This window comes from Anabrus simplex, chromosome 3 (assembly GCF_040414725.1).
Source record: "Anabrus simplex isolate iqAnaSimp1 chromosome 3, ASM4041472v1, whole genome shotgun sequence".
NCBI classification, from domain to species: domain Eukaryota; kingdom Metazoa; phylum Arthropoda; class Insecta; order Orthoptera; family Tettigoniidae; genus Anabrus; species Anabrus simplex.
In genome coordinates this window covers 69,926,850-69,948,332 of record NC_090267.1, presented here as the reverse complement: position 1 = coordinate 69,948,332, position 21,483 = coordinate 69,926,850, and the positions used below count along the sequence as shown (strand labels likewise).

The window sequence follows — 21,483 nt, the reverse complement described above, 5'->3', positions numbered from 1 at the left end:
AGCAGGCGGGGAGGCATGGACCTTCTCCTCTGCGTGCGTTTCGTTCTTGCTAGATATCGTCGTACTTCAGTTTTCTCCACCTCCCCTCACCCTTCAGATATGTGCATGTGTTAACGCGTCTGATGGATGCGACCATTGAGAGAGAGAGAGAGAGAGAGAGAGAGAGAGAGAGAGAGAGAGAGAGAGAGTAAGCAGGTAGTGGGTGGTTCTGAGGGTTGTACTGATTTCTTGTCTGAAATGAATATTCCTGGTTACGAGATACTAAAGATTTCGAGTGTACAAACACAGTTAACCGATGATTCTCTCTGATACACTCTCGATCCCTCGCACTACTTCACCCAACACACTACGGACAACTGGGCGTTCAACGGGCTAGTTTAGTGGCAGAAAGACATCTCGAGCAAGTAGGTTGAAAGCAACGAGGTAGGTTGGGTTAGAATAAAACGTCAAAGAGGTTGGTTGGGTAAGGAACATACGTGCGCGCCACTAGCTCAAAAACAAATGTACATTAAATGTGTTCTATCTCTGAAACAATTCGGAATGGGGCATATGCCCATATTAACTTCTTTGCTTCAAATGATCGATCCTGTCATATCCCTGAATATTCGCCAGTTCTCCTGGGACAGCCGGTATAGGCTCTCAACATGCTGAATGACGTACGGAATCAGTCTTCTTTCGTTTCAGGGGACGGCTGGCAATTTATTTTAGTGATTGTAAACTAAGCAAACAAAATTCAAAAAACAAACAAACACAAAATTCTTTTATTTACAGGCATATAATTATCTACAATATTCACAAACAAAATACAAAACATTTAACAAGTATTACATTTGCATTTTTAAAATATAATTTAAATTTCAATAAAACACAATTCAAAACTAACTCCTCTTACTGTACAAAAATATCCTTTCACAGTTGGCATACCTTAATTATTTGATCACGGAAAACACCAGTGATCATTTCCCTTTCCCTGTGAAGTGGAACATAGCACACAATGTGGTAATTCGGATAACACATAGTAACATTAAACCTATTTATATTCCACATATTTAGTTCAGTCATTATCACCCAGCTCCTAACACAGTCATATCTCAGTCACAACAGTCTCCACTGTATTCTAACTGTACCAACAAAGAAAAGTGTCACAGCTCTGCATATAGAGTGTACATTAATGAAGTGATTTCACAGAACGTTGTTGTCTTGGGTGCACTGCCTCAGAATTCACAGCAAGAATTATGTCTGATCTGTAATTTCTCTTGTACAGTATATATAATATAATATGGAATTAAATACCAGAGTGGAAGAAACAGCATGCGCTTACAAATTCTATTTTAATGAAAAAGGTTATAAATACAGACTGATTCAAAAGTCCGTTAACACTTGACGAGTCAATACTTCACGGAATATTGGAGGTAGAGAGGTAGTGATTGACACACAGGACTGGCATGACATGGGGTTTTATTGACACCAAAATAAAGTACACAAAATGACCAACAGGTGGCGCTGGACAGCAACACATCAGGTACAAATGGCCACACATGCTTGACATGACATGGCGTTTTATTCATACCAACCACTAGTGCACAAACAGACCAACAGAAGGTGCTGGGCAGAAACACGTCAGTGATGTCGCATGAGACCCATGTACAGGTTAAAAAAAGCTGTAGCGAGATAGGGCGTTAGATGCGCCTGCAATCGTGGCGTGTTGACGTTACCAGAAAAGGCGCTGTTACTGAAGCTTTATTACTTTCTGTATCAATAAAACTGTCATACCAATGATGTGTGTGAAATTATTACCTCTCTACCTCCAATATTTCGTTAAGTATTGCTTCGTCAAATGTTAACACACTTTTGGGCCACCCTGTACTTTCTTCTATATTGTAGTGAAGTCGGGTGGCGAAAAATTGAAGTACAATGTTCAGTATAGGAAAATGAATCTAGAAGGCTGTAGAAATCAGTTACCAGGCTTAGCACCATGGCTGACGCAAAGAAAGTGTCGCCAATTGACTATGTTATAAATCGCATGAAAAATAATAATAAAATTTAGAAAGTTCCGAATTGGAAGAGAGAATGAAAAGGACTGAAAAGCAGTGAGAGAACACACAACATAGCAGTACCTACCAAAGACCCCTGACACGGTAAGTGAAATAATGTTTCAAGAAGCAAGACGATACGAAAATGAACTTCGTGCTTACCATGAGATTGTAGATCGTTTTATGAAAATTTGCCCTGCATCCTTTATTGAAGACATATTGTATAAAAATTGGTTCAAAGGTCAATTTGCTTATTTATTTATATTTATATATATCAGAATTAATGTTGGGTGTGTTTTGTTATTTTTATCTACTGGAAGGAAAAGAAAACTGGCTGTTTTCATAATATAATAGAAACTTTAGGCTAATTGTATTACGCCTAGCACAAAACATTCTTTCTTTTAAAGGAATTTTGTTCCTGAATAATAACTGCACCAGATTCCCCCCCCCCCCCCCCTTCCTATGAAATTGGTACCTTGTAATATGTTTCCACTGTTTAGTTAAATTAAAAAAAATTAAAATCGGCACACAAAAATTTAATGCGAGAAACAGTTTCCGAGAAAGTGGTGTAATGGAAACCATAAACCTTGAAAGGAAACTTAATATATTTCTTCTGGATTAAATGAGTTCGTTCCAAATGTTATATAAGAAGCTAATTGAAATGAGGTCAAAATTCACTTAAATTAGGAATTCTCCACCTGACAAATGAAAGAATTCTCGACTACGAGGAATCTTGCAGTTTTGCATGATACTGAAGAAATACGACCCTCCTTGTTACTCTTAAAATTACACTTCCGGATTATCACTGATAAAGATTTTATGGTTATGAAGAAATTTGGAAACTCGAAACTCTCGAGGAGGGTCTCAACGACGTTAAAAATATGGAATTTCAAAAAGGCCACGAACTACTTTACAATAATTCCCGAGGAGCTGTGAAGATACTATAAACAGGAGGAGGGGTTCTTAGGTTGTATGATCAATCAATCAATCAATCAATCAATCAATCAATCAATCAATCAATCAATCAATCAATCAATCAATCAATCAATCAATCAATCAATCAATCAATCAATCAATTCTATGAATTTAGGACTATGAAGCCCCAGAAATTGTAAAAATAATGAATATATAGTTTCCTTCAACAGGAGACAATGAGCAAGGAGATAAAACTTACCAGGAATGAAATTATATCCTCATATGTTGAGTTCATGATAGACTAATATAATAATTTAACAAACGTGGGAAGATGTTCGTAAGACTTGCAATGAAGAAAAGAAAGATAAAAGTACGTGTAGAAGTATAATTTATTCTCTAGCGACCCTATGTATCATGTATGATAAATCATGTGTTTTATATTTTTGTAGTTCTGAGAATTACTGTAACTTGTGGTGAACTTTTGTATCATGATAAATTCTGCGTTTTATGTTTGTAATTGTTGTGTCTTGCTCTGTTGCAAGGTACAGGTGGCTGCACGGTGTAAATGTCAAAACTTGATACAGTCCAGGACGTACCATATATGATACAACCAATTCTATAACGCCTCTCCAAAATATTCCAAAAATACTGTTTTTACAGGTATGTCTTATTTTTCCCTTTAAGATCAAGCTGAACAGAAAATATTAAGTTAATGTCAAAATATTTCTCAAAACATTCCATAAGGCCGCAAGTGTGCCACCACCTGAAATATTTTAGTAGATTTATCATATGTCGTAATCTATGAGCTCATTAAACACAAACATGAATTTTTAAATGTCTAAATTTGGCCTTGAGGCCTAAGAGGTTATAATGTGAGAGTCTTGCAGTGATTTACCACCTTCTCTTGCTAGTTCATGCATATGGTCATGTTTCTGCATAGGGAAATGGTATTGTAGCTGCCGGCACAACTTTGTTGAGCTGATTTCAGAGAGTACTCAACTGTTTATGCTTCAATGTAACCAAGCAGGCAGGGCAGATAATACCTTTGATTTCACTACACACTTATCTGATGAAAATTGTTCAATAGCTGAGTAACTACAAGGCTACACAGAAGGGGATAAAGTTCTGATTAGTGGTGAAAGGAAATAGATGTAACAAAACACAATGGAAGATAGAACAAAGAATTTCATTCAATTATTGAACAGGCTAAGCAACAAGATTCTACTGTTGTACAGAAATAAATTATCTGGAAATAAAATATTCATTCACCTATTTTTGTTTCATATGCCTCAAGTTTGGACCTTGACAGAGAAAAATGGGGGCAGTAGAAATAAAGCTCCTAAGGAGCATGCAATGAAATACTAGAAGGTACAGAATACGAAATGAGGATATAAAGAAAAGAGTAGGTGTATGTAAACTGCAAGGAAACCTGACAGCAAAGCTGAGTACCTGGTATGAATGCGGAACGAGAAGATTCCGAAGGGAGCCTTCAAGAAAATGACGACGATGATGACGAAAAGGAGCGACTCTGCCATGGAAAGAGACGTAGACAGGAGCAAGATGAGAGAGGAAAACTGTGGAAAGACAAAATAAAGTGCAGGGGTTTGGCATATTACTTGAACCATTGTGTGCATGTCTCGGAATGGATGAAGAAAAATCTAAAGTTTCAGAGTCGGATGAAACTGAGTACCAACGTATGTGGTTTGCAGTGCTGTAAGAAATCTTAACCGGCAGTCCCCAAGACCACTTATCATGGAAATTTCATGATCAACTACGAAAACGTGTAATTACTTTTTTGGTGAAAATTAAGCTTTTGTGACCTATGTTATTTACATACTCTCAATTTAGGATGAAACAGCTAATTTACACTGTTTACACTCTGTATACTCTGAGATAACTAACAAGAAAACAGAACATAACGTACTGGAATGTCGTTAAAATACCTACAAAAATAGCGATTGTATCACCAGGCGCTACAACTATGGAATGAAGGCACTAAGAAGTAGGCCTATTGTTTCCTCAAAGTGTTATTAGCTTTTTTTAAGAGAGAAGTCGAGTTAAAATACGTTACCACACTACTATAGTGAAGCAAGGTTCTAAACCGTCCCAAATGTTAGCTGCGTAATTTAGTTAATAGTCTAGTTCTGAAGGATTATTAAGCATTTAAAACCAGAGTTTATCTTGTTATGGAGAACAAAACTGATATGGAATGTTTGTAATCAATCCGGTTGACTCGGCTAGAGGTTCCAAAGCGGTATTGCTCTGGCTGGCTTAAAACTAGAAAAAGCCTCCCAGAGGCCTTCTCTTTTTAATATTAAGACAGCATTGAAAATACCTTCCTATCCCACTTGTAACTTAGCTAGTTATGAAAGATGTGAAGTACATCTTTCTCAGACTCATCAGATTTCCGAAGAACATGGGAACAACATTTAATAACAAACATACTGTCCAACAGTAACAATAACAACTTGGCCGTTCAGTCGCATTTCTTGTTTGCCAGTGCATGCCTCGACATTGCTTCCTCCGTGATGCTGGCGTATTCCTTAGCCATCACAGCATGTGTCTCTTCGATCAGCCCTTCAAGATCGTCCTTTGTCAGGCCTTTTGTGGGGATGGGAGGCAGGATGCTGATAATACTGTCCCCTGCAACAGAAAAACACGAATAGGAAATAAAACCTCATTTTGAATACTTCCAAATTCAGTCATTGATGTATTTCATCGGCTTTACAACAGGAGGAAACATTTGAAGTGTTCAAATTCGAACTCCGACATTTCCACAGAAAATGAGTATTATTATGACGATGGTGGTTGTGGTTTAAAGGGGCCTAACATCTAGGTCATCGGCTCTTAATGATACGTGGTGCAACGAAATTAAACGATAATTAAGATGTATTCACTGAAAATCTAAAACGAATGATGAAAAAAATGACCATGAACCCAAAACAACCAGTGGATCCGATTCGGAATGCTTTATTTTTCTGGGATGATGCATGTTGTCCAAAGGGGTCCAAAATCCAGCTCACTGGCCCGTCATAATAGCACTGATCAATGGTAAAGCAGAACCATGATGTTTCTCCTATAGTAGTACTAATCACAGGTAACTAAGAATCATGGTGTTCCTCGCATGGTGGTACTAAATCACGGGTAATGTAGACCCAGGGTATGTCACATAACGGCACTGCTCACTAGCAACACAGACCCTATGGTATTCCTCACATACGAGTACTACTCACAAGCATTGTACAGTAGATCCGTGGTGTTCCTCATATAGTGGTACCAATAGCAGGCTTTGTGTATCATGGTGTTGCTCGTAATGTAGACCCACGGTGCATCACATTATAGCACCACTCATAGGCAACACAGACCCAGGGTGTTCTTCAGATAATGGTACTACTCCCATAGTAATTCTTCCCTGATGATAATAATCACAGCCCCAGCTGGAGGCAGTAGCGGTATGAGTTCCTCGTTAGTAGTGATAATTGCTCTAACAGGGAGCACAACCAGGCACGTGTAGTAGTTACTAATCGCAAGTAAAGTCGACCCATGGTGTTCATCGTGTAATGGTTCTAATCACAGATTGTCGAGACATAGGGATTTTTTTCATTTTCACGCATTTCGCGATACTTGTCTTTCTTCGGCCGATACCTTCATTTTTCGAAATATCTGATCCCTTCAATTTTTCCTCTCTGATTAGTGTTACAGAAAGGATGGTTGCCTAGTTGTACTTCCTCTTAAAAATGTAATCGCCACCAACTTTCTATCCTGTCCTGTAGTTTTAAAATTTCAGCTCTCTTTCTAATCTTTTCATTTCTGATTATATCAACACTACGGGATACTACGGGTCCTTGTGATTGGCGCCATTGCGTGGGAAACACCGTGGGTGTGCGTTGCTTGTGATTGGTGCCGCTGCGTGAGGGGTACAATGGTTCTACTTTGCCGGGGATTGGTGCCACTGTGGGAGCTCGGTGGTCTGGATTTTGGACCTCTTTAGCGAACGGGCATCATCGTTTTGGGATTTGGAGGCGGTCCCTTGTTCAGTTATTTTTGTGGCGAGTTACTTTACTGTGGGTCGAATCTACTGTGTTTTATGTTCGTAGTCATTGCTCGTCTTCGTCTTTTTTGGTTCGTCAGTGGATGGATTTTGCAGTTGTTTTTGACTTTCAGCATTATGACTTGGATCTACTGATTATTTTGGATTCGTGTTCATTCTTTCGTTCAGCAGAACACTGTCTTAGGACAGATGAACTTCTATTTTACAGGTTTCAAAATTATACAGTAGGTCAGTTTATAGTTACTATATAGATACACACAAGAGTGGAGGTGTTGCTATATGTTGTAGAGATGACTAGTATTTTGTTTGTAAGAAAGCAACAAATGTAAAACACATCAGTGTAGAAATGAAGTAGAATTTGTTGCTATAAAAGTAGAAATTGCAACTGTCATTGGTATGTACAGATGGTCAGGAGGTAATGTAAACCATTTCCTTGACAGTTTGGATGAGTTAATGGGTAACACAGTGGACAATGATAAGAAAATTGTTATTTTAGGAGATCTAAATATAGATTGTTTAACTGAAACTGTATCTTATAAAATACTGTGTGATATATACAGAATACACAACACTACAGATATTTTGCAGTGTCCAACAAGAATTACACCAACCTGAAAAACAGGAATCACATTATAATAAACATAGATTCAAATTCTTACCACGCTAAGGTTATCGACTGCCATATTTCTGATCACAGTGGTCAGTCAATAGATGTATCATCAAATTTCAGTCCAGTATAAGCACACAAACACAAGCGTCAGTATAAAATGGTCCTCAACATTAATTACTTAAAAGAAAGTCTTGAGAAAGAAAATTGGAACACATTATTCATAGTTAAATATTAATAAGTGGGGTGCATTTTATGAGATAACTATAACAAAGCCTACAATTTGAAAAAGAAAGTTCAGAAAAAATTGGTAAGTAGGTAGGTTAGAATCATCAGTGCTGAACTACATTCAAGAGAAGACGAAGTCAACCAATCCAGAATACGATGAGAACAAATTCCCCAGAGCTCACTATAGAGAGACTTACTAAATTAAGGGCTGAAAATGTTACTAGAAAGCCAACAAACTCCAGCAATGTGACTGTATCTGCATAGACAATTGCAAATGAAATAAGAAATGAAGATAAACTTTGTAACAACATTCCTAAAAATATATCTCTAAAAATTAATGATTCGACAATTACCCACCCACATGAAGTGTGCACTACTTTCAATAAATTCTTTGGTAATGCCACTAATGGAACTATTACAGGAAAGTGCTCTCATGAATTTAAACAACCTAACTAGACTAGGTAAATCAGTTTACTTACTCCCTCTGTCTACCCAGCCATTGACAGCCTAGGAAATTCTCCTTCAACTGGGAGGGACGGAATATTTTCAAAATTATTGAAACAGTGCAAACGTGAGCTTATTTTTCCATTAATGTACCGAGTAAACCAAGCGCCATTGAATGGAATCTTCCCAGAATGTATGAAAATTAGCATCATAAAACCTGTTCATAATATTGTAACAGCCGTTTATATAAACCACTACAGGCCAATAACTAAAGTTCTGCGTTAGGTAAACTCCTTGAGAACATGCGTTTAAATCACCTTCTTGCATTTTTAGGAAGAATCCTCTTCTTAGAAATTATCAGCATGGATTCAGGGAAGGTTTGTCAACCGTTACTGCTCTAGCAGTTTTCACTAAATAATCTCTATCATAATTTTGTTAGACGTATCTAAAACCTTTGATAATACAGCCCACGACCTATTGCTAAAGAAACTAGAATACTATGGCGTCTGTGGTGTCACTTTACATCTGCCAACGTTTTACTTACAAAAGTGCAAGCAATGCGTCGAAGTAAATTATGAAACAGATAACGAGGTAAAAGAGTTAGATCTCTTTGAAATCGCAAATAGCAGTATTCTGCACGGTATTATTTTTGGACATTTTCTCTATCTCCTGTATGTTAAATAAAATTTCAGAAGTTGTTTAACTCCTCCATTGTATCCTATGCAGACGAAACATTGTTATTACTTGAGGAAAAGATAGCGAATCAATGGTACATCATCTTAATGCATCCTTAAAACATATCAACGGATTTTTCATTTTCGATTTCCTTATGGCGAAACCTAACAAAACTAATGTGGTGAATTTTTATTTTAAATGGAATTGCAATGATAATGTAAGTATTCAGATAAATGGTACATACTTTCAAACAACAGATTTTTACTTAATTCTCAGGCATTGTACCAGACATACTTATGTCTTGGAAGAATCATGTTAACTATGTTTTTAGAAGACAAACATCTGGAATATTTTATTAGGCAGGCTATCAAAAATAGTAGATACAAATGTAGTAATAAAAGTGTACTATGGAGTAATATACCCTCACTTGAGTTATGGGATAGTTGTCTGGGGTTGCGTTGCAAATTCATATTTCGAGCGACTTTTTATTCTACAAAAGAAAGATCTAAGGAACAAAAGAGTGACTGAATGGGTGGCTATGTTTCTAGAAACTAGAACTCAGAGAATTAGAGTAGGCGAAGCTTTATCTATCTCTGTAATAATTAAGACGGTAATTCCTCAAGGCAGTATTATTGGACCTTTATGTTTTCTTATATACATCATTGATGTGTGTAAAGAAGTGGAATTAGAGATAAGGCTTTTTGCAGATGATGTTATTCTGTACAGAGTAATAAACAAGTTACAAGATGATGAGGAACTCCAAAATGACCTCGGCAATGTTGTGAGCTAGACATGATGATGATGATGATGATGATGCTTGTTGTTTAAAGGGGCCTAACATATAGGATATCAGACCCTAATGGTATAAAATGATACGAAATTTAATTACAAATTAAAAGTCCAAAATCCTCCACTGACCAGAATTCAAAACGTGAGGACGAAGAATGAATGATGGATGGAAATGAGTTTAAAACAATCAGTGGACCGACCCGCAGTGCCTCACATTCACAGAAACTGACAAACAATAATGTTACTGACCAAGGGACTGCTTCTAAAGCACAATACTGAATCGATAATGCTTGCAGTCTAAAGGAATGCAAAATCCAAACCATCGGCCCCTCATAATGGTACTTATTGATAGGAAAGTTGAACCGTGGTATTTGTCATGGTGCGGTACTAAGCAAAAGTAGCGTAGACTCGCGGTATTCCACACATTATGGTACTACTCACAGGTAATGAAATTCGCACATGTAATAGGGACCGCACATTGCGGCGTAATTTACAGGCAACGCAAACCTATGGTGTTCGTCACTTAAGTGTACTAATCACAAGGACTCGTACTACCGCGTGGTGTTCCTCATATAGGGGTACTAATCATAGGCAAGCCAGAACCATGGTGTCGCTCATATAGGGGTACTGATCACAGGTATTGTAAAAGCCGACAGTACACTATGTGGGGGCTGACCGCACGGTGCTCCTGCGTGCAGCTAATCACAAACCTATTTTGTACCTAACATAGTGGCACTACACGCAAGTAAAAGCGATCCATGATGTTCCCCGCGTGGTGGTACTAAACACAAGTAGTTTCATGGTTCCAATACAATCATCCCTTGGTCGCCCCTTTTAGTCGCCTCTTACGACAGGCAGGGTATACCGTGGGTGTATTCGCCTGCGTCCCCCATCCACAGTGGGTGTGTGTGTGGTCCACGAGAGGTATTTTATTTCCCTCAAGTCCGCCGACAAGCCGGTTAGGACACCCCTATCCGCCACCTGGGACGCGCCACGTGGGAGTATCACCTCTCCCCCTGCTACGCCAGCGTAGTAGGTTCGTGGTGTGAGACAGACAGTAGGCAATGGTATGACGATAAACGGCATTAAAAGCCAGGTTGTGAGTTTCACAAATAAGAAAAGTCCTCTCCGTTTTAATTACTGCATTGATGGGGTGAAAGTTTCTTTGGGGATCATTTGAAGTACCTAGGTGTTGATACAAGGAAAGATCTTCATTGGGCTCAATATATAAATATGACTGTAAATAAAGGGCACAGATCTCTGCACATGGTTATAAGGGTATTTAGGTGTTGTAGGAAAGACGTAACGGAGAGGGCATACAAGTCTCTGGTAAGACCCCAACTAGAGCATGGTTCCAGTCTATGGGACCCTCACCGGGATTTCTTTATCCAAGAACTGGAAAAAATCACAGAAAAGCAGCTCAATTTTTTCTGGGTGATTTCCGACAAAAGAGTAGCGTTAAAAATGTTGCAAAATTTGGGCTGGGAAAACTTGGGAGAAAGGAGACGAGCTTCTCGACTAAGTGGTGTGTTCCGAGCTGTCAGTGGAGAGATAGCGTGGAATGACATCAGTAGACGAATAAGTTTGAGTGGTGTTTTTGAAAGTAGGAAAGATCACAATATGAAAATAAAGTTGGAATTCAAGAGGACAAATTGGGGCAAATATTCGTTTATAAGAAGGGGAGTTAGGGATTGGAATAACTTACCAAGGGAGATGTTCAATAAATTTCCAATTTCTTTTCAATAATTTAAGGAAAGGCTAGGAAAACAACAGATTAGGAATCTGCCACCTGGGCGACTGCCCTAAATGCAGCTCAATAGTGTTTAATCTTTGGCATCCCGAATCTGAATACTTGCAAACATTCTTTCATAACTCATAATATGACGACACCTTCTATATCGTCACTGTTGTGCTAAAAAGGCGAATGTGACAATGCTCTTGCCATCCATTATTTCCCTTATAAGTGGTTACTCCTCCCAGCCACATACTGATATGCAGTCAATCAGAAGAATTTTCGTCGAGTTCATTTTCCTATGTGCGTCTGTAAGGGAAAATGAACCTTAAATGTATCATACTCTAGGAGTAGGTAAATATGTCAAGAAACATACGATCCTACAGTACGGTACAATCAGGTTCATTTCCTTTTTTCATTAAAAGATCTCTCTATTAACAGATACCTGTATTCCATAAATGAAATGTGAATCAGAATGTGCGGTTTTAATTTGGATATAAATTATAATACAGTATATATGTTTTTGTTGAATATAAGGTACAGCTTGACGTTGACAACTGTCAATTTCTATAGACAATCAATAAAAAAATTAATTGAGTTGAAGTGAATGAATGAGAGAGAAATTTTCAATGAACAATGTGTAATTAATTTCAATATCACAGTATTAATTTTGTTCTGTTCAGCATTGGTAAGTGGAATTTTCACGAGCTGCTCTGTCTTGTGCCGCCGTTTTCTGAAATTCCACTTGTATAAATTTGCTATGCGCAGTCTAAATGTTAAACGAGGTTTTTGTTCGACCATACTACTTTTCCTACCGCTTTTCCCCCCACGCGTGTGGATTCGCGGGTGCGAACTGTGTCATATGTGGATTTTGCTCTGTTTTACAGCCGGATGCCCTTCCTGACGCCAACCTTATATGGAGGGATGTGATCACTATTGCGAGTTTCTGTGGTGGCTGATAGTATAGTGTGTTGTGTGAATATGAAGAGGAGAGTGTTGGGACGGACACAAACACCCAGTCCCCGAGCCAGAAGTATTAATCAGAAGCGATTCAAATCTCAGACCCGGCCGGGAATCGAACCCTTGACCCTCTGAACCTAAGGCTAGTACGCTGACCATTCAGCCAACGAGTCGGACTTTTGTTCGACCATACTATAATACGCCAATTACATGTGACGTCATTAGCTTAATTATTATTCCCCTGTTGGTGTGGGTGATAGTATAACACCCACGGTATCCCCTGCCTGTCGTAAGAGGAGACTAAAAGAGGCCGCAGGGGCTCTTAACTTGGGAACGTGGATTGGCGACCCACGGGGCCCATAACCGAATCCTGGCATTGCTTCCACTAATTTGTGTCAGGCTTCTCACTTTCATCCATCTTATCCGACCTCCCTTGGTCAACTCTTGTTTTTTGCCGACCCCAACGCTATGAAGTACGGAGGCCTAGGGAGTCTCATTTTCACGCCCTTCGTGGCTCCTTGCTTTTTTTTTGAAAGATACCTTCATTTTTCGAAGTGTCGGATCCTTTGAACGTCTTCTCTCTGATTAGTGTTATATGGAAGATGGTTGCCTAGTTGTACTTCCTCTTAAAATTATCATCACCTTTCAGTAGTACAGTATTAGAACTATTTCCCAACCAGAAACAATTCAGTCTCTCATATTTTCCTTTTATAAGTTAGCAGTTATCAAAGGAATCAAACCGTTAGTAAGAAAGAAAGAAAGAAAGAAAGAAAGAAAGAAAGAAAGAAAGAAAGAAAGAAAGAAAGAAGTCCCCATCTAGCTACTACAGAAATAATCGTTTCGATAAAATTATGAAAACCCTACAGTTATAAACCACAGAATGTTATCTGCCCTAGACCAATGGAATTTGTCAAAGCTCCTCTGTCACCGTCCTCTGGCAAAAGTTTTGTCTTGCGAAAGAAATACGTGTGGACCAGATCTGTTTGTGAGATTATACTTTACTAGCAATCCGGCAATAGCTACACATTTCGACCAACATTGCCCGGCTCTATGGCTAGGCTGAATGGTTAGCGTGCTGGCCTTTAGTCACAGGGGTCCCGGGTTCGATTCCCCGCAGGGTCGGGAATTTTAACCATAATTGGTTAATTTCACTGGCACGGGGGCTGGGTGTGTAGTCTTCATCATCATTTCATCCTCATCGCGACACTCAGGTCGCCTGCGGGAGTCAGATCAAAAGACCTGCATCTGGCGAGCCGAACTTGTCCTCGGACACTCCCGGCACAAAAAGGCATACGACGTTTCATTTTCGACCAACAGTGATAGTTAAATACAAAAAACACACACACTAAAACGAAGTATAATCTCCTTTGTTAAGTAAATATTGTGCCGAATTTGCCCAGTGTGCCAAATTTCCTTCGGGGGCGGGGAGAGAGCGAATTTCATACTGCTGAATACAATATTGCTGTTCTATGAAGGTATAATATTTAATATTTATTTGTTTACATTTTAAGGGAAATTAAATAGTTAATACATTTTGTAAATACCGGGCTGAGTGGCTCAGACAGTTGAGGCGCTGGCCTTCTGATCCCAACTTGGCAGGTTCGATCCTGGCTCAGTCTGGTGGAAGGTGCTCAAATACGTCAACCTCGTGTCGGTAGATTTAGTGGCTCGTAAAAGAACTCCTGCGGAACGAAATTCCGGATCCTCGGCGTCTCCCAAAACCGTAAAAGTAGTTAGTGGGACGTAAAGGCAACATTATTACTATTACATTTTATAAATAAATAAATAAATAAATAAATAAATAAATAAATAATTATTACTACCATATTATTACACAAAGGTTTCATCTATTTTAAAAATTATAGTCTAACTAGCAATTGTACCCGTGCTTCGCTACGGTATTCCAGATTGTATACGGATATCGAAGTAAATAACTGTACATGAAGTTAATAATAAATTTTAAATTGCATGTAAATTGGCGTTATCCGAGAAAAAGCATAGGGAGGTCTGCAGACGATGTTTCCAATGTAAAGTGCGAGTTGTGGAGTTGTGATGATAACGACAGGTGCACTTGTCTACCACAATTCATTATGTTTTAGAAACGTTGATTAGGGTGAAATTTGTGTAAGATTTTCACACAGTGCATTACTTTTCAGATACTTATGCGACAGCTTCAAACATAGAATTTGGCTCACATATGGCTACTGGGTGGGCCAATGTTCGTGTAGAATTTGATGATCCCATCTTTCCTATAAGTGAATCAAACCATCAATTCTTTGTGTACAAAGTGCAAAATTTAGGTAAATCCAGAAATAGAGAAAAATGTAATGTATAAGGGATAGAGATACGACAAAAGGTCATAGGACCGAAGTTGTAGATCACTCCAAATTAAACGGAGATTGTGCCATCCGTTTTGTGATACGACTTACCGTTTAGCCACGAAATACATCGAAAGGAAGGACTGCACCGTCATTAAAATTGTCTCCATATTTCGATATTTTTCGGGGGTATAAAATAAAATTTTTAAACATCTCGTAAATTTTCCATCGGTTACATGCTAAAAGCTATAATTTTGCAAAATTACAATTTCCTAACTTGCCTGGGAGATTGTGCTGCGATCTTGATATGGGGGAGTGGGTTAAAAATCAGGACTGTAAGGAATCTTTTAAGGCCATAAAACCTGTAGGTTCTGGATAAATATCACCGACTGTGTTCTTATGCAGGTTTGAAACTCCCAGCATGTACTCCTCAGAGAATTATGAGAATTTGAGATTTTTCTAGGGATCCTGAAGTCATCAGGTTGTCTGGTACCAAGTTTTAAATTTCTAAGATGCCTAGAATGGTCTCACTAATTTACGTCTGTTTTCATTTTTATGCCTTAATAGATATAAATAGTACAGTATATATAGATCGCGCCAAACAGACTTCCATTTATTAATGTGGATAATATTTTACCCGCTTCCCTAGTGGTTCTAGGGGCGTCTTACTCCCACAGTACGTTTTCCAGGTAGTAAGTCATACTTGAAAGTCATACTGCAACATATACACGTCCATTATCTCGGTCATTTCTGACAATCTATTGTTTCACCCTTTCTCACCCCCTATGCCAAAGGGGGCTGAAGTTAGACTTTAAACATCCGGAATGTTACTATTCATCTCAGCGACCCGGAAAACTATGGATTTGGCAGTATATTCGATTACCATTATATCTCACTCCCCCTTCTCCCACCCTAAAAGGGGCTAAACTTTGAATTTTAAAATATCGGAATGTTACTATTCATCTAAGCGACCCCGAAAAGTATGGATTCGACACTACTTTCGATGATTTGTATATCTTAATCCCCTTCCCCCCCTCCACCCCTAAGGGTTCCTGGGGTGTTTTACCCCCATGTGATTTGTCTCCTGATACTAAAAATTCGGAGTGTCACTATTTACCTCAGCGACTATGTATTCGACACTATTATTTCTATATATCACTATTATTTCTATATATCACTATTATTTCTATATATCACTCTCACATCGCCCCCCACCACGAAGGGGGCTGAACTTGGGCTTCAAAAAATTCCGGAGTGTCACTGTTCATCTCAGTGACCCCGAAAAGTATGGATTCGACACTATTTTCGATGATTGTTATATCTCAGCCCCTTCGCACCCCCTCCCCCTGCCCCTAAGGGTTCCTGGGCTGTCTTACCCCCACGTGGTTTGTCTCCTGATACTAAAAATCCGGAGTGTACAATTCACCTCGGCGACCCCGAAAACTATGTATTCGACACTATTTTCGTTTAATTTTATATATCACTCCCCCTCGCCCCCACCCCAAAGGGGGTTGAACTTGAACTTTAAAAAAATTCCGGAGTGTCACTATTCATCTCAGCGACCCCCAAAAAGTATGGATTCGACAATATTTTCGTTAATTTGTTTATCTGAACACCCTCGCCCCCTCCCCCGCCCCTAACGGTTCCTGGGCTTTCTTACCCCCACGTTGTTTGTCTCCTGATACTAAAAATCCAGAGTATACAGTTCACTTCGGCGACCCCCGAAAACTATGTATTCGACATTATTTTCGTTTAATTTTATCTATCACTCCCCCTCGCCACCCCATGCGAAAGGGAGCTGAACTTTGGCATTTGAAAAATGGGGAGTGTCACTGTTCATCTCACCGACCCCGAAAACTGTGGATTCGGCACTTTTTTCGATTATTGTTATACCTTGCCCCCCCTGACCCCCCACTCCTAAGGGAGCTACGGATGGCTTACCCCCACAGTGCTCGTCTCCAGATAGTAAGTCATAAGTGTACCAAGTTTGGATGAAATTGCTCCAGTGGTTTAGGAGGAGATGTGTCATTTACACACACACATACATGCATACATCCATTTTTATATATAGTAAGAAAAAGAAGATTATGCTTGCTTTATTATTACATGGAGAAATTTTATTTTGAACACTGCAGAGATCTAAACTTAAACTGTATATCCGAAGAAATTATTCGAATCCGAGGAATGAATATTACTTCGCTCGCGGCTTGCCCGATCATGAGAATGCCTTCAATAATATTAGTTATCAGTTTCAGAGTCGTGTTCATTGCAGAGGGCAGGATTCTTATTCTTAAGAAGGATAATTGGTGCCACAATCGTCCGCTCTAAGATGTTCGAGTGCACTCCAGGTGACTCCAAGTCTTTCGAAGCTCTGCCGTGTAGTCGATATACTTGTAACTGTGTAGAACATCGGGTAATTTTTGTAAAAGTTGCTTATTGAAAGAAATGAATGACATGATATATGATAGCAAGAACGAAGAGGATGAAACCCGGCGCCGCCGCATATGTCACTCCTCTCGAATAGCTCAAGACTTAACGTCCCGATCCGACGGACGAATCAACATCAACACCGTCATATGCCCTCACACCATATAAGACCAAAAACAGCTTCCTACGTCTTGGACGTAAAATGGCTCCTTGAATATTGTGTTCTCTACCCATCTTATGTACGTTGCCTAGCGACAGCGACTCTATGTATTTAACTTGGCGACAGCACGTTTGATTGTCATATCCCAATGCACGTTTTCCAATGGTTTTTCGTTCATAACTCACCAACGAAAGCGAAAATGAAAATTCCGGCTTCGAGGTGCATTCGGACCCCTTTCCATCTATCTATGTTCAAAATTTCAGATCTCTGCGTGCTGTAGATTTTGCTGGGCATCGCACACAGACAGACAGACAGACAGACAGACAAACACTTCCTTTTATAATATTATAGATTAACATTAGGCATGTAGGGGACCAGAACACTGTATAAGGAGTCTGCACAAAGTCACTCCGCCTGTGATCAAACCCTGCACCAGCACCGTTCGATAGGGTGACAAGTCCGTCATGCGCAAAGGAGCTGCCACACGTAGAAATCTTATTGTCGGAAAACAAAGGCATATGGTCGAAGAGAAATCTCAGCAAATCAAATATCGTTACAATCAATACGTAGCAGAGATAAGTTATCCTTTAACGCTCTATAGATCGCCAGTTGAATTATTTTCCCACACGTGTTGAGCTAAAAATTTTACCAGTCATAAGGAGACCTCGCCAGCGCGTCCCCACAGATCTGAAACGTGCAGACCATACCTAGAATTTTCACCGATTCAAATTACAAGGCGGAATTCCTACCTGGTTCCGAGAGAATGGAATGCGAATATTTCGACAGCGCTTCACAAAATCAACACGCTACACATTCCCAGAACGCTCGTACAGCGGAAAAAGGTTAGTTCTCCGCTTCACAAACTCATGATTCACGTATCGAATCTCACCTGCGGTGTAGGGGACAACGCGTCCGCCTGTCACCCGACGGCCCCGGGTTCGATTCCCAACTGGGTCAGGGTTTTAAATTGTAAATGCTTAATATACCTGGCCTGGGGACTGGGTGTTTGTGTCGTCCTTAACATTCCTTTCGTCACATTCAACACTGTACACTTCCGCAATTTCCAATTTCAGTTTGTATGTTAATTATATTACAAGCATATCGAGAGGGTAAAGTCCCACTCACACCTAGCGGAAGGGAGACGCGGCGCGAAGGCAGGAAAATATATTTCGCCGTGTAATACAGGGTGTGTCGTCCGCCTCTGTGGTGTAGTGGTTAGCGTGATTAGCTGCCACCCCCGGAGGTCCGGGTTCGATTCCCGGCTCTGCCACGAAATTTGAAAAGTGGTACGAGGGCTGGAACGTGGTCCACTCAGCCTCGGGCGGTCAACTGAGTAGAGGTGGGTTCGATTCCCACCTCAGCCATTCTGGAAGTGGTTTTCCGTGGTTTCCCACTTCTTCTCCAGGCAAATGCCGGGATGGTACCTCACTTAAGGCCACGGCCGCTTCCTTCCCTCTTCCTTGCCTGTCCCATCCAATATTCCCATCCCTCCACAAGGCCCCTGTTCAGCGTAGCAGGTGAGGCCGCCTGGGCGAAGTACTGGTCATTCTCCCCAGTTGTATCCCCCGACCCAAAGTCTGAAGCTCCAGGACACTGCCTTTGAAGTGGTAGAGGTGGGATCCCTCGCTGAGTCCGAGGGAAAAGCCAACCCTGGAGGATAAACAGATTAAGATAAGAATACAGGGTGTCTCATAAACTAAGACCGAACGCACGGTGTTTGTAATCTTCGCTACGGCAGCTGCCTCAGCCGAACTTACGTCGCGCGCGGCCGCCCTGCTTTAAGCGTGTATACAATCTTGTATGAAATCTTACCTTAAAGATTCTCTAAGTGTTATCCTTCCTGGGTTATACATGCATTGTATCTAGTAACCACATTCTGGCTAATACGAGCCAGTTTTGCCACTGTAATGTTCTTGATTTCATTCGTAATGTTTTATTTCAGTTCCACTAATTTGTGAGGATTTGTTCGATACACTTTTTCTTCAGTTTACCGCACAAGTAAAAACCGCACACTGTTAGATCTGGAGAATGAGAGGGAAATAGACCAGCACTGATCACTCTGTCTGTGCAAAGACTTCCTGCTGTATGAGCAGGGGCTGAATCTTGTTGAAACCACCCATACGGTTTTTCTTCTTCAGTTAAGTGATGGAAAAATGGCGTCAATGTGTCACCTTGGTACCTCTCTGCATTTGCTGTCGTCTCTAAGAAAAAATAGGCCCAATTATTCGTCTTGCACTAACAACACACCAAACACCAATCTTCCTATCATAATGAGGGACTTCATAAATACCATTAGTATTTTCTGCGTCCGGCCCCGCGGTGTAGGGGCAACGCGTCCGCCTGTCACCCGGCAGCCCCGGGTTCGATTCCCGGTCCGGTCAGTGATGTTTAATTGTATATGATTAATATCCCTGGCGTGGGGACTGGGTATTTGTGTCGCCCTTAACGTTCCTTTCCTCACATTCAACACTTTACACTTCCGCAATTTCCCCATACACACAGGTTCATAACATATGGTGCCAGTAGGGGCAAAAGATCTTTCTGCACATCAATGGTGAGGATTATGACTGTTCATACGACCATTAAGATGAAACTAGAATTTTTACAACGAGAATACGGTGCCGCAATGATAACTGTCTCACCATGTTAACAGCTGAGATTCAGACTGGCGACTGATGCTTGTCAGGTCGAACACGTGCAGGCTGCTTACAAGATCAAGAACTATGCACGCGCCTCGCATACTGCAGCTGCTGTAGCGCCGAGTACAAGGACCGTGCGTTCGGTCTGGTGTCGTGTCGACCCCAGTTGGAGCTCAGCACTCATTCTACCGAGGATCGAACCCTTGACCGGGAACGTAGGAGGAATGGTGTCGCTGAGACATACATTGATATTATAGGGGAAATTATAAGCTAATAGTAATGACTATGTAATGGCAACAAGGCCAAGGAATCATAATTATAATGCTGGGAGAAGGATATAAGTAAATTAAGAATCATATAAGATTTAAGAGTTTGAAGGCACACCAAAAGCTGTAAGCAACAAGTTGTGTAATTAGAAGTAAGGCTTGGTCGAAGTAGGTGAATCATATGCTGCACCCTGCTAAAGGTGCGTAGTATGTCTTCAGAAAAGGTGGGTGGAGAGTGAACGGAAGGAGGCAATTCCGTTTTTGTGTGTCCGAGGACAGTCTCCATAGGATGAGAACTTCGATGGCCTTCTCGAAAGGAGGCGAAAGTTAGTGAAGGTATAAAACAGGGGTACACACCCTGATCGAGGCTTTTTTGGAACAAGTCGACTAGAAGTGCGGGCGGAAGCCCTGTCAGTCAGGTCTCCGATGATAATAATAATAATAATAATAATAATAAGGTCCAAGTGTGGACTTAGAGTATTCACTTCAATACTTCGACCACGCCAAGTCTTCTATGTCAGCGTCATTTGAAGTTAGGAAGGAGATTGTAAATACTGTATATAATTATACATACTCATCAGTCTGCTATTAAAGGAAGGTTTTGGGAAACAGAGGACTTCGTCTCTTCACACGTAGCAAATCTCCCAGGCCCATTGAACAACCCCTCATTACCGCTCGGAGGAAGTCAATCTGATTATTCATCATTTCTCGTGTGGCAAAGCCTGTGTCACGACACTGGGTTTATATGACGGACCCTATAAACGAGGTGGCTCTCACTTACACCTACTGGAGGGGAAACGCGCCACGCCGAAGAAGTTGGCGAGAATGTTTCTTCCACCTGTCCCGCCGGAATTTAATTTCGGTAACGTTCGTAAAATATTCTAGTGCTTCCGCAATCGGGTTGAGTCCATGCCGTACATGGTGTTTGCTGCCTCTGAGGATATTCACATTCCTGAGAGAAGTTTGCAATGGGCTGTATTAAAAATGGACTGCGAAAACCTTTATTCAATTATTTGAAAAGTACACTTTTCTATGTGACAGAATGATGTAAGTAATGGTATAGCAATACCAGTGAAATAGCAGGTGAAATTTCACAATGCTCATTCGAAAATACACTTTGAATTTATCTTCAGGGCCCCAAAAACGATTGAAACAATGTACAAAATTCACCGTTTAAGTTTCTGTATAGATCAGTGCCATGAATTTAAAATCTTGGATTTTGCCTTTGTTCCCCTGTCA

The 21,483-nt window shown here is 40.3% G+C and overlaps 1 protein-coding gene across 2 annotated transcripts in view; it reads right to left on the bottom strand.

Annotated features, from left to right (window-relative positions):
• Positions 1–3,566: 3,566 nt before the first annotated feature.
• Positions 3,567–21,483, bottom strand: part of LOC136865979 (1-acyl-sn-glycerol-3-phosphate acyltransferase beta) — a 301,468-nt gene continuing 283,551 nt past the window's right edge. For both annotated transcript variants that reach the window (XM_067142562.2, XM_067142563.2), the window contains exon 7: positions 3,567–5,591. In XM_067142562.2, the coding sequence (XP_066998663.2) occupies positions 5,425–5,591 (167 nt within the window). In that variant the 3' untranslated portion in view covers positions 3,567–5,424. The remainder of the gene's footprint in view (positions 5,592–21,483) is intronic.